Below are 14,161 nucleotides of genomic sequence, written 5' to 3'. Positions count from 1 at the left end.
TTGAAATTCTTTACCAATACATAGGTTATGTCTAAAAAAACTGTAAAATTAAAACAGAACATCAAGTTAATATGGTCCTTTGTATTTCAAAGTATTCCAAATTATTTAGATTAAGTTACTAAACTTGAGTAATGTAACGATATGTTACTGATTACTTTTAAAGCATGTATTTTGTAATCTGTAGTGAAATACATTCTAAAAGTAACCTTCCCAACCCTGTGCCTCAGACTAAAAGGCTTCAGTCATCGGACAAAATGGCATCGCGCCTCAGACTGAAAGACTTCAGGTCTCAGGAAAAACAATGTCCGGTATCAGGTCTCATACAATTACAGTAGGCATAAGATGAAACAGCCTAAGACCAAAAGGCATCAGACTAAACAGACTCCAATAAAAAGGCCAGATGAAAAGGACTGACTTTTTCAGAAAAAGATTTTTTTATTTCCCTTATGAAAATGAACCATGGTTTAACTACAAATAGCCTAAAACAAAAAAACATGGTTATTGTAGTTAACCATTGTAACCACAAATTAACCATGATTTTGCTATACTATAGTTTATGGTATTTGTAGTAAAACTATTGTTACACAAATAGTATAAATCAATCACTGCTTCAGGAAGCATCGGAGCATAAATGAATCAGTGTATCGAATCTGCTGTTCGTAGCAGTTTGACACGCCATCTGAATCATGATTCGACACACTGATTCATTTGTGCTCCGAAGCTTCCTGAAGCATTGTTTTGAAATCGGCCATCACTATATGTCTTTTTTTTTTTTTTTTTGGCACACCTGAACAGATTTAAATATCTATGATTCACCCCTCATACACTCTATATTCCAGTTTTGTTACATTGACAGTACTTTTGCTTCCTTTGACCAGTTAGCCCTTACAAATACAAGACTTTGTTCATAGATATCTTTCAAATTTCCCTTACAATACACCCCTTTCTACTGTAGAGAATATTCTTGGTGTTGATCCTTTTTCGAAAAGTTCCATCTCTGAGATATTCATTAGGGGTTCAAAAGCATAGTGCTGAAACCCTGTTGTAATAGTTAAAATTTCCAATTTCCAGCATTCTCCCCTAAAAGTGATCGGGCAGTCCAGGGAAATATATATGACAGGAAAAAAACATGAAAATTACTTTGCCGTTATTCAGAAAGGCTTCAGGTCTCAGGAAAAACAACATCAGATGTCAGGTCTCGTACAATTAGGCATCGGACGAAACAGCCTCAGACTAAACAGCATCAGACTAAAAGATATCAGATATAAAAGCATCAGACAAAACGGACTTAGAAAGAAGTGAATGTGACATCACATGCACGCAGTTTTCTGTTAGTTCACCCAAAAATGAAAATTCTGTCATTTATTACTTACCCTCATGTCGTTCCACACCCGTAAGACCTTTGCTAATCTTGATAATCTTCGGAACACAAATTAAGATATTTTAGTTGAAATCTGATGGCTCCGTGAGGCCTTCATAGGGAGCAATGACACTTCCTCTCTCAAGATCCATAAAGGTACTAAAAACATATTTAAAGTAGCTATAGTGTATATAAATGACTTTTATTTTGTCTTAAGGTCACCAACAAGATGGCCTGTACTATGCCTCGAGCTAAAGCAGACTGCATCTTTGGACCCGGGAGCCCTGTACTCACGCTGTACCGAGAGGTGTTCTTCCTCACCGGCGTAGTGAGCCAGCCTTCAGGAACTGACTGCAAGAATGGCTACATCTTACAGAAAGTGTCTCGCTTTTTGCCATGGTTAAACTCCTTCATGAAGCCATAATGAAAGAAAAAATTGAACATGCTATAAACTTCTGCCATGTGATATTAGTTAATATTGCCATTGTTTCCACCTACACGCATAACTTATAGTATTGTGCACAGCCAGTCAACAAATTAGAAAAATTACAGCAGAACTGATCTGATTTGTGGTGTTGGTCCTGAACTTTTGTGTTATATTAGCAGAGGCAGAGAAAGTTGTTACATTTTGATTACAATTACATTTTGTTTTCTTTGAAATAACATGCACTGATAATTTCACAGTAACACAATGAATGTGTATGAATGAATGGGTCATAACGTTTTTTAAAATTAATTTTCCCTCACTTATAAAGTTAGTCAGTTTTTATTTGTACCAAAACCCTCCATTAGTAATATATAACTAATGAGCATGAGAAGTGTAGATAGAATAAATGAGGAACTAATACCAGAGCTAGTTTTCTTTCTTTCTTCCTTTCTTCTTTTCTTTTTTTTTTTTTTAAGCTTGACAGCCATTCAGAAGTATGTAAACAATGTTGAGTAACCTTGACTATGCATTTTATCATAGATACTGCTGTGATTCTTTGGATAAGTGACTATTGGCCATAAATAAAATAATAATAATAACAAAGAGAGAGAAAAACTGATGTTTGTCTCAATGACACCTTTAAGATGTCCATGCTGGAAAGTAACAATGGTATATCGACATGTATCATCAGTTTATATATACAGCTATGGAAAAAATTAAGAGACCACTTAACATTGATTTCTGAACTTGGAGTGGTCTCTTAAATTTTTCCATAGCTGTATATATACATATATGATCAAAAATACAGAAAAAAATCATTAATATTATAAAATATTATTACAAATTAAAATAATGTTTTCTATTATACTTTAAAATATAATTTATGTCAATGATGCAAAGCTGAATTTTCATCAGCCATTACTTCAGTCTTCAGTGTCACGTGATCCTTCAGAAATCATTCTAATACACCGATTTATTGCCAATGTTGTGTTGTGATAAAAAGTGATGGTAAAGATTTATATTGTTGAAAATATTTCTATTTTGAATAAATGCTGTTCTAAAATGATTTATTCATCAATGAATCCTGAATCACAGTTTCCAAAAAATATTAAGCAGCACAACCGTTTCTAATATTGATAATAACTGAGTATCAAATCAGCATATTAGAATGATTTCTAAAGGATCAAAGACTGGAGTAATGGCTGATGAAAATTCAGCTTTGCATTACAGAAATAAATTATATTTGAAAGTGTATTATAATAAAAAAAAAAAAAAAAAAAAAATATATATATATATATATATATATATATATATATATATATATATATATATACACACACACAAACACGCCTTACCTTGCAAAAGTATTCAAATCCCTTAATTTTGTCACATTTTATGTTGCTGCCTTATGTTAAACTAAATTACTTTTTTTTTTTCACATCAATCATCAAACTTCTCCATACACCATAGTGACCAAGCAAAAACAGGTCTGTGACAACTTTTCAAATTTAAAATGAAAAGAAAAACTTAAATTTTAGTAAAATTTTAGTTAAATAAGTACATTGCATAAGTATTCAAACCATTAACTCAGTACTTTGTTAAAGCACCTTTACAGCCTCAAGTTTTTTGGGAGGGTATGATGTGACAAGCTTCAATGCATATCTGCATTTGGGTATTTTGTGCCATTCTCCTCAGATCCCTCTTAAGCTCTGTCAGGTTACATAGCGACCATCGCTAGACAGACATTTTCACAGTTCTCCAAAATGTTTGACTGGGTTCAAACCCAGGCTGTGCCACACAAGGACATTCACAGGGTTATCCTCTTGCATTGTCTTAGTTGTATGCTTAGGGTCATTGTCCTGTTGGAAGGTGAACCTTCTGCCCTATCTAAAGTTATTAATGCTCTGGACTATATTTTTCTTTAAGGCTGAGTCTCAAAATGTCCCATCACACACTAATCTACAGTTGTGTCTCGAATACTGTCTGTATAAACAAAAGTAATATCAAAGATGGCGATGTCCATAAAACTGAAAAGTCATCCATCAAATCTTCATTAACCGACAGCAGCTTCATTGTAACGTTAACCATGCACTAGCTGGACACATTTAACCACTGCACTCGCGTCTCAGTGTCTCGCACCTGACACGCCATTTGAGTCACGCATAGAACACAAAACTGATAGAAGCAGCTCCGGTGGAGAACAGTGACTGGATCTAAAAAATTCTGATGATACACAGCTCATATCTCCATCGTTGTAAGTCACCAAAAGCATAGCGGCTCTCTCGCACTGTATGGCGTGACAGATAACTAGTTGTCCAGTCCTGTTCCGTTCACGCAACGCAAATTTTCTGAGAATGCGGTTGTGAGTCCTGAAGATTTACAGGTGTGAGTTCTGTTATAGAATTGTAACTCTCATAAATAACTATATAAATGTACTGTGTGTGAAAGTAACTGTATTAAGGACTCAAATACAGGACTGACAACCATATTCTGTTGCTGTGTGAACGTGGCCTATTTTTTGCTGCTTTGAACATTCCTTCTACTCTGACAAGTCCCTCAGTTCCTGCCGCTGGAAAAAAACAACACAGCATGATGCTGCTCCACCACCACACTTTACTGTTGGGATAGTATTGTGCAGGTGATGAGCAGTGCCTGGCTTCCTCCAAACATGACGCTCGGAACTGAAGTTCATCAGACCAGAGAATCTTGTCCTTTGTGTTCTCTTTTGCAAAGTGTTTTTCATGTGTCTGTCTTCACTGAGGAGAGGCTTGAGTCTGGCCACTCTGTCATAAAGCCCAGATCGGTGTGTTGCAGTGATGTTTGTCCTTCTGTAAGTTTTTCCCATCTCCATTAATTATCATGGAGCTCAACCAGAGTGACCATCAGCTTGGAAGTGTAGTAACATCTACAAGTGAAACTGGAATGCTCCTGAGCTTTCCAGTTCTTTTTCATTTCACGTGTCCCAGAAAAGCGTATGAATACCTATGCAATGTAATTATTTCAGTTTTCAATTTTTTATACATTTGCAAAGTTATCACAGATCTGTTTTTGCTTTTTCATTATGTTGTATGGAGTGTAGATTAATGTGAAATAAAGTAATTTAAAGTAGTTTAACATCAGGCAGAGACATAAAATGTGGGGAAAAAAAAAAAAAAAATGAAGGGGTTTGAATACTTTTGCAAGATTGGTATCCTGAAGTGTGCAGGTTTTATTCTCAATGCCGGCAGGAAAAATGTTGGTGGGGAGTGAATAAACAGTGTTCTCTTCCACACTTGAGCAAGACACCTAACCCCCAAAATGGCAGCCCACTGCTCCAGGTGTGTGTCCACGGTTTGCAGTGTGTGTGTTCAATACTCATTACTCCTAATGTGTGTGCACTAACTTGGATGGGTTAAATGCAGAGGACAAGTCCAAGTATGGGTTACCATATTTGGCCATCACGTCACTTTCAATTGTTGCTGCCCATCAATCTGAGAAGGGTTATTAGGCCATTTCCAAACAATTTGAAGTCCATCATTCTGCAGTAAGGAAGATTATTCACGAGTGGAAAACATTCAAGACCATTGTCAGTCTTCACAGGAGTGGACGTCCCAGCAAATTCACCCCAAGGTTAGACCATGCAATGCTCAGAGAAACTGCAAAATACCCAAGAGCTACACCTCAGACTCTACAGGCCTCAGTTAACATGTTTAATGTAAAAGCTCATGGCAGTTCAATTATAAGAAGACGGGATGTGTGTGGCATGTTTGGAAGGATTGCCAGGAGGAAGCTTCTTCTCTCTAAATATAATATGGCCACACAGCCAAGCTGCATCTGAACAAACCACAAGACTTCTGGAACAAAGTCCTTTGGACAGACAACACCAAAGTGGAGATGTTTGGCCATAATGCACAGAAAACTGAACACAATTGTGGCGAGGGGGGCGTGGTTCAGCGAGGTCTGCAGCGGGAGAGAGCATCGGGAGATCTTTGGTGAGTGAGCGAGTTAAATGTAAATCACGAACACCTGTTTCTCGTTTCAGTAATTGGCGCGGAGACAGGTTAAAACGCCGCGAGAAGCAGGAGTCGGTGAGAGAGAGAGGGGGACTGCTGACTGAGCCGCTGGTGCACGACAAATTGGAGTGAAGCCCTTTGTGGATTGTATATGCCGTGACCAGGAATGAAGCCCTTTGTGGATTGTATATACCGTGACTGGAGTGAAGCCCTTTGTGGTTTATTTTGTTTTGTGCCTTGCACAGTTTTTGGTTTGACATTTCTGAATTTTGAAATAAAGCTCAGTCAGCAGTTAACAGCCGACCCTGTCCCCTTCCTTCCTACACTAACGAACATTGTTTGTACTACAACAATATATCAGCACAAACACATACCAACTGTCCATCATGCTGATGGAGGGGTGATGATTTAGGCTTGTTTTGCAGCCACAGGACCTGGGCATATTGCAGTCATTGAGTTGACCATGAACTCTTCTGTATACCAAAGTATTCTAGACTCACATGTGAGGCCATCTGTCCAACAGCTAAAGCTTGGCTGAAATTGGGTCCTGCAATAGGACAGTGATCTTGTGATACCAGCTAATCTACAGCAGAATGGCTCAAAAAGAAAATAATTAAGGTGTTGCAATGGCCCAGTCAAAATCCAGACCTCAACCCAACTGAAATGCGGTAGTGGGACATTTAGAGAGCAGTGTAACAATAAAAAAAAAAGTTGTAACATCAAGTAACATCTAAGGAGTCATATGTTAAAAATATAACATTTTCCAAGTATTGATTTTAGATTGGGCGAAAATTATGATTAATCTGTCCACTAAATTGGACATCATGCATCACTATATTTCAGCTACAACTGATAGTATTACTGTGACTGTTGTTCTTGAAAATACTTACTGCTTTAACTTTTTTGGTTGTAAATAAATTATTAGAATGCAATTTGCGGTTACATCAAAAAAGTAATCTGATTACGTAATGCATGTTACCTGTAATACATTAAGTTTACTTGTTGCACTAAAACATAATGTGGTTGTATATGCTTGTTCCTTATAATGCATTACTCGTAACACTGCTCATTTCGGATGAGATTTAATTTTTTTTTTTTTTTTTTTTCCAGTCTGAAAACATCAATAGATCAATGTAGATTTCAATCTGAGGTTTTCTCAGAGAGGAGAGCGAAATACATCCAGCAGGACAAATTTAGTCAACAGGAACCAGCTTTGGTTGAAGAGGAACCAACTCAATTGCGTTTGAAGCTGTATATATATATATATATATATATATATATATATATATATATATATATATATATATATATATATATATATATATATATATATATACCAATGAATAAAATGATCTAAAATCATGTGTAAACTATAATATATATTATAGTTTACACATGATTTTAGATCATTTTATTCATTGGTTTGTTAAATGTACACAATGCTATTACTGTATTATGTTTAATACAGTATCTCTTTGGTTAAAACCAAAAACCTCAAGTGGACATCTGTGTAAAAATGTGTGTAAAATGCCCTAACAGCAATAAAAGCACATAGGGGAAAAATCTGACTGAGGTTGTAATAATTCATGCATGAAAGGGTTAAAGTTGTCCACTAGAGGGAGCCACATGATATACTTTTCTAAGCCTAATCTTTTTCTATCAGTTACTATTCATGGGAATAAATGCATTGATCTACTTCATTTGTATAACTATGGTGAACTGACAGGATAGTTTTATAAAATTAGTGAACATAGAGATATGTGAAATGCTTGTATAGACCTTTAAATGTTTATTTAACTTCTATAGACTCAAATAAAACATTAAACCAGCATATTAAACATTTAACCCGTTTCAAAGACAAGACTTAATCCTAGTCCCAGACTAAAATTCATGTTTGAGCTGTTTTAACTGAAAGCAGTTTACACATATATCTTAAAATATGTCAGTGTCATTGTTTTGTCTCAAGATTGACACCAGTAATGTTTTTATTCCAAGGCACGTTCATAAAAGCTACTTTAATGCCCTAATTGAACTAAGGCCTAATCCTATCTCAATCTAAGCCTGTCTGTGAAACCTGAGGATAATATTATAAGCCATTTTTAGGGTTTTCTTTATGGGGACACTCTTGGACCTTTGCACATTGCGATCGTATTCTGGGCTCAACTGATTGCCTGTATATGCTTCATCAATAAGGTGTATGAGTTTGGTCTTTTTATATCACCATTTGTCCAGTAAGCCAACGTTTAAAGTTAAGCATTTTAGAATGTCCAGAGATGGGGGAATCCTGTGTGACGTATGAAGGCAACTCCAGTACTGTGGCACAGCGCCATGTTTATACTTTACATTAGTTTATTCTGCACATCAGCCTCGGGGGAGATGACGTTGTATCTCCTTTGTGGTAGAGAAAGCTCAATATGGATTACTGAATTTTTTATAATGAAATTGTGTTTGAAATGTTTTCATTTTAAATATTCACAAATATACAACCATGCTGAATTTCAGCCCCCCAAAGAACTGTTTGGTTTGGTTTGTTTATTTATATAGCAAAAACAACCTACATGTAGGTAAAAACAACCGAGGTTGAACCAAATTGCTTCACATAGTCCCAAAACAAGAACAACAAACAACAGAATATACACATATTCAAGTCAAGTCAAATTTATTTATATAGCGCTTTTACAATTGGTAATTGTTTCAAAGCAGCTTTACATATTAGAAGCACAGAAAAAAAGGGAAGTGGTTAAAACTGTACAAACAAGCGTGGTAATATGTAACATATACAAGATGGTGCTACATTAAGCCAATGTCGGCTGACTTCCAGGGGAATATTAACATATTAACAAATCAAACATCATAGACACCACATTTACCACATAAAGTTTAATATACTGTTAATAGAATGCTTTTTTTTTCATTTAGTGCAATTCAACATGCTATTTTTTTTCAGAGACATATAGTCATTATTTCACTTCCATATTAATCATTAAAGCTATTGCTACGACACAGAATATGCCCTACCTAAATGGTCAGGAGGAGCCGCTTCTACTGTGTATAAATTAAAATAAATTGTAAGTATTTCTGTAATTATTTCTAATTATTTGTAATTATTCTCTTGCCTCCTCTTTTTCCCTCTGCATTCACTAACTGCCTGTTTAAAGACAACATAAATTGAAGAAAAAAAATCAATAAAATTAAAAAACGCTTTGTAAACACCAGGGGCGCCCCCAAGGGGTGGCCAGGGGTGGCCACGGCCACCCCTGCATAAACTCTGGCCACCCCTGTGGCCACCCCAGTATGATTTTGCATTGGGTACTATTAATTTAAATGCATAATGTAAATTCACAAGTTCATGAAAGAAAATAAAATGCCACCAAAAAAGATAGATTGACTGACGCCACCAGAGTAGCTGTTTCACTGCCACAAAGAGTCTAAATAGAAATGTCTACAGACCTAAATTTCAAATGTTATTTATACTGTGAAGAGGGTAGGGTAGGGGTGTGCGATATGTTTAGTCTACGATTTTATCATAATTGTTGTTTAAACGATGCACAATCGATCTGACATCCCTGTATGTGATGTTGTCTTGTAGATTAGACAAGTGTCGGTGCGCATTTAGAGTGCACGCTTTCACTGTGTTAATAAATATCACATGAAGAGTGCCGTTTTTCTCCAGATATCAGCATAACAAATGTTATATAAATTTTATTCATGTTTACATTTTAGATATCATTGCCTGTTTTTGCACAATTTCGCCAACGAATATAGTTCAGATCAAATCCAGAGCATTGTATTGCGTCCCTGAGCAACAAATGCCGCTGTTTCTTTACTGAATGAATCAGCTTTTTGAATGAATAAGTTGAATCAATGAAAATTGGAAAAGATAGGCTACAAGTGACGACGAGGGAGCTTCAGTTGAACAACAGTGAACTGCGGTCAACTGAGATGTTGTCAGACTAAGTAAAATTCAGAAAAATGAACAGGTCCAATCAGCCGTTATTCTGTGCTCGCGGCGCGCACTATAGCTTAAATAAAGCCCAAAAGAATACGAGCAATGACCGTCGTTGCTCTGTTGTAAGTTAAGGCATGATATTACCACACATGCGATTAAAGCTGCCTCAAAACTGTGCATGCATGTATTTGTTAACATGGTTTTAAAGCTATTGTTATCCAATTTGTTGGCCTTAAAACGTCTTAAAAATGCACATATGTACACCAGAGAAATCTAAATGTTCTCGGGGGAGCATGCCCCCGAACCCCCCTAGCAAACTATATTTTATGACCTCGGTAAATATGAAACCATAATTAAATCTGAGGTAAATGTGTATTTCTACAAATGTGCACACTTTTGGACTAAAACGATGTAGGTATGTGTATGCAAATAAATGGGACCGAACGCGACTGAATGTAAAGGTTTGTGTCCTCATTATTCTATTAATGACTACGAATTGATTTTGCATATATGTATATGTATATACATATAGGCCTATATATATATATATATTTTTTTTTTTTTTTTTTTTTTTTTTTTTTTGCCACCCCAAGAATTGCTGTGGCCTTGTCTGGCCACCCCTATTAAAATTTTCTGGGGGCGCCACTGGTAAACACAGACAGTGGGGGTGGAGGATTCCGTACATGGAAGTGAAAAGCGGGGCATGTTTGTGAGGGATGGTGGCTTGTTGGTGAATGACAGTGAGGGGCGGGGCTTGTGCTGCGCTGACTGATTGAATCAAACAGCTGAGAACGCGCGTGTGAAGACAGAGGAAAATCAGCAGATGCATTGAAAGAAACCACAGCAGCACAATAAAACATTAGGCTAAAGACAGCGTCTGCGGCAAACAGATGAAAGACGATGAATGCCAAATGTGTACGGTGTGTGTTTTAGAGGCGACGATGGTGTGGTGAAGAATGAGGAGGACGCCTGACATTTTCATTTCTCTGTGACAACTGATGAACAACGCGCGGAGCAGCAGCAGCGCTTGAAGCAGAAACGCGAAGGGGAATACGCGTTTTGTCACGGTTTTTATTTTCAGTTCCTTTTATTTGTTGGTGTTTGACCTCGTTTATTAATCACACCGCGAACGCCCAACTAAACTAAAGATTTAGTGGGATATAACTTAACAATTTTTAAATAGCACGAAGAGGAATAATTGTGCGGTCTTTCGCCGTGTTAATCAGCTACAGGAGCAGAGATGTGACATTTTTCACACGAGCATTCAACCATCTATCATATCGGATGCTTTAATCGATAAAGGTACGTGCACAGATCAGATACAGGCTACTGAAATCTACAAGAGGGATCTGCTGTTTTCTGGCAGGTGTCATCAAATGTTGCTTATTTTGATTCGAATATCTTTGCTACTCTGTGTGTGTGTGTGTGTGTGTGTGTGTGTGTGCGCGCGCGCGTGTGTGCGTGTTTTATATGAAATCAAATCGTACAAACGTTTCATTGGTCATTTTGATGTGATTTATTCAAGCTAAATTACATAACGATTCATTAGATGCCTCTGTGGAATAGGGGTATATAAATATGAACAAATAATCAACACACTGGAGATCATTTCCCCTGACAGATATGCCATAAATATAAAATGATTTTTACTCCTCTGCATTAATAGTGTATGTAATTATACAGTACTATCATACTGCTTAATGCGACGATGCGTGATTGTGTCATTCTTTTAAACGGAGGAAAATCGTAATCGAAATTCAAATTCAGAAAGAGAAGAGGATTTAACATTTTAAATATTTTTAGCCAAATTAATTAGCATATGACCATGAATTTAAACCAGTCACATGTTAATGTTATATAGCTAATAACAGGAGCTGGAAAGCATTCATAACCCAACCACTGAAAGAGCTTGTTTGATTTAGTTTTTCCCCCATCTCTTCCTACATTTCATTTGAGCATCCATGTTTGTAGTGTGCATCTGAAGTCCTGCATATGAAGATTTATCATCCTCTGGTGCTGAGCTTAAAAACTGACCTCACCAGGCAATGGACTGAGGCCCTTTTCTAAAACCTGAAGTTCATCACATTATACATGCTGCTGTGGTTCTAGCTTCCCCCCTTCAGCGCCCCAGCTCACAACAACAAAAAAGCTTTCTGCACTAACTCTTATTTATATTCAGACATTTGGAATAATACATATAAATAATCTTAACATTTTAGAAAAATTTATACAAAAATAAGACTCGACTGGTTCGAACGAACCCCCCTCACTGCCAAAGTGGGACAAGACCCACCCACTTTTAAGACCAATGATATTGGACCCACTCACTTTTACCGTCTCTAATTCAGCATTTGTCTAATCCCCCTCAGGTGATGCGACTCCACAAACCACCAACAGAGCATAAAAAATAAAAATATTTTTTAAAACATTGCAAAGTAAAACGCTGCGTTTATATAGAACTGTCTCTTTACGACCACAACAAACGGGACACTTTTCAGACGCGCATTCCACCTTCGCCTCAGCGCCAGGCGCAAGTCAGACAAGCGCGGAAAAGGTAGCTTCAGCTGAACAACAGTGAACTGCGGTCAGATGAGATGTTGTCAGACTATGTCAGTAAAACTCCAATCAGCCGTTAGGCTATAGCCTACTGTGCTCGAAGCATGAACCCAAGAATTGCTCGAGCAAATGCGCCGGCGCGCGCTACATAACTTTATTATAGCTTAAAGGAACACTCCACTTTTTTTGAAAATAGGCTAATTTTCCAACTCCCCTAGAGTTAAACAGTTGAGTTTTACCGTTTTCGAATCCATTCAGCCGATCTCCGGTTCTGGCGGTACCACTTTTAGCATAGCTTAGCATAGTTCATTGAATCCGATTAGACCGTTAGCATCGCGCTTAAAAATGACCAAAGAGTTTTGAGATTTTTTTCTATTTAAAACTTGACTCTTCTGTAGTTAAATCGTGTACTAAGACCGACGGGAAAAAAAAAGTTGTGATTTTCTAGGCTGATATGGCTAGGAACTACTCTCATTCAGGCGTAATAATCAAGGAACTTTGCTGCCGTTCCATGGCTGCAGCAGTGCAATGATATTACGCAGCGCCCGTGAGCCCCTGAGGGAAGCGTGCCCTGCAACCATGGAGACGTTTGTGAGAGACGCTGCGTTATATCATATTATTATTTTTTTCATAAAATAATGTTTACATGAGTAATGCTAAGAAGGTGTAACATTTCTTTTTAAAAATATACAGAGAATATGTTTTTACCTAATTTCCCCAAAATCCACATTAATTTTCAATGGTATGTTATTACAAATACTCAAAAGTTCTTTAAAGTGAGTTTTGAGTAAAGGCATAGTCTTAATCTCATAAACCGTCATATGTATAATGCACCTGTTACCCTGTTGCGATTATATCTCATTATACACTTTGGCAAACAAATTCACATCAGGTCCTAAGAAGATGTTTTGTTTTGAAAAGGAAGCAATGTTAAAGTTGTTGGCATAACTTTTATGTTTTTACTGCATTGCAGTTTGCACATTTAAAAATGGCTTCATTCTGCATCTGCGTTTTTGGTCATGGGTTTTTGGTCATATCGCCCAGCACTAATTATCAGTGTACAAAGTTAGAAATGCATGTTTGATAGATTCCCTTGCTCCCCTGCCTCGGACTTCCAGAGGGGACCTCTGCCCACCCAACTCCCCATCTTCTACTTTTGTGGAAGACCTTCCCAGGGCAGTAGCCTGTCTAAAGCCCCGTTAAAGGGTTAGTTCACCCAAAAATGAAAATTCTGTCATTAGTTACTCACGCCCATTTCATTACACACCCCAAGACCTTCGTTCATCTTCGGAACACAAATTAAGATATTTTTGATGAAATCCGATGGCTCAGATCATTTCCTTTTTCAATGCCCAGAAAGGTACTAAAAACATATTTTAAACAGTTCATGTGTTCATTCAACCTTAATATTATAAAGCGACGAGAATACTTTTTGTGCACCAAAAATAACCCCCCGAAAACGACTATTCAACAATATCTAGTGATGGGTGATTTCAAAACACTGCTTCATGAAGCTTCAAAACTTTACGAATCTTTTGTTTCAAATCAGTGGTTCAGAGTGCCAAAATCAGGTGATTTCAGTAAACAAGGCTTCGTTACGTCATAATTGTTTTGAAATTTCAATAGTTCACGTGACTTTGGCAGTTTTATACACGCTTCGAAACACTAATTCGAAACAAAAGATTTGTAAAGACACTGCACCGCCATATGGGTATTCCCACACATTATATTGAATCAATAGGAAATCATCAGATTTTGAGAAAACATTACATTACGAATCAGTGTTTTCAGAAGCCTCCCTGTACATTTGTAAAATGCAAATATCCTAAGCATGGTTGTTTGTTTAAAGTCAGGAATTACCCCTGCTTATTAAAAAG

General features: G+C 36.9%; 2 protein-coding genes across 5 annotated transcripts in view; both read left to right on the top strand.

Annotated features, from left to right (window-relative positions):
• proza (protein Z, vitamin K-dependent plasma glycoprotein a) overlaps positions 1 to 2,392 on the top strand; it is a 31,225-nt gene extending 28,833 nt beyond the window's left edge. For both annotated transcript variants that reach the window (XM_067382861.1, XM_067382860.1), the window contains exon 10: positions 1,578 to 2,392. In XM_067382861.1, coding sequence (XP_067238962.1) covers positions 1,578 to 1,784 — 207 coding nt within the window. In that variant the 3' untranslated portion in view covers positions 1,785 to 2,392. The remainder of the gene's footprint in view (positions 1 to 1,577) is intronic.
• An 8,152-nt stretch (positions 2,393 to 10,544) lies between these two features.
• Positions 10,545 to 14,161, top strand: part of gprc5ba (G protein-coupled receptor, class C, group 5, member Ba) — a 53,615-nt gene continuing 49,998 nt past the window's right edge. For all 3 annotated transcript variants that reach the window (XR_010893753.1, XM_067377513.1, XM_067377502.1), the window contains exon 1: positions 10,545 to 11,030. The gene's annotated coding sequence lies outside the window, so the exon portion shown is untranslated. The remainder of the gene's footprint in view (positions 11,031 to 14,161) is intronic.

Source organism: Chanodichthys erythropterus, chromosome 3 (genome assembly GCF_024489055.1).
Source record: "Chanodichthys erythropterus isolate Z2021 chromosome 3, ASM2448905v1, whole genome shotgun sequence".
In the NCBI taxonomy this organism is placed as follows: Eukaryota; Metazoa; Chordata; class Actinopteri; order Cypriniformes; family Xenocyprididae; genus Chanodichthys; species Chanodichthys erythropterus.
The sequence above is the reverse complement of the archived record's forward strand: the minus strand, read 5'-3'. Positions and strand labels throughout refer to the sequence as shown.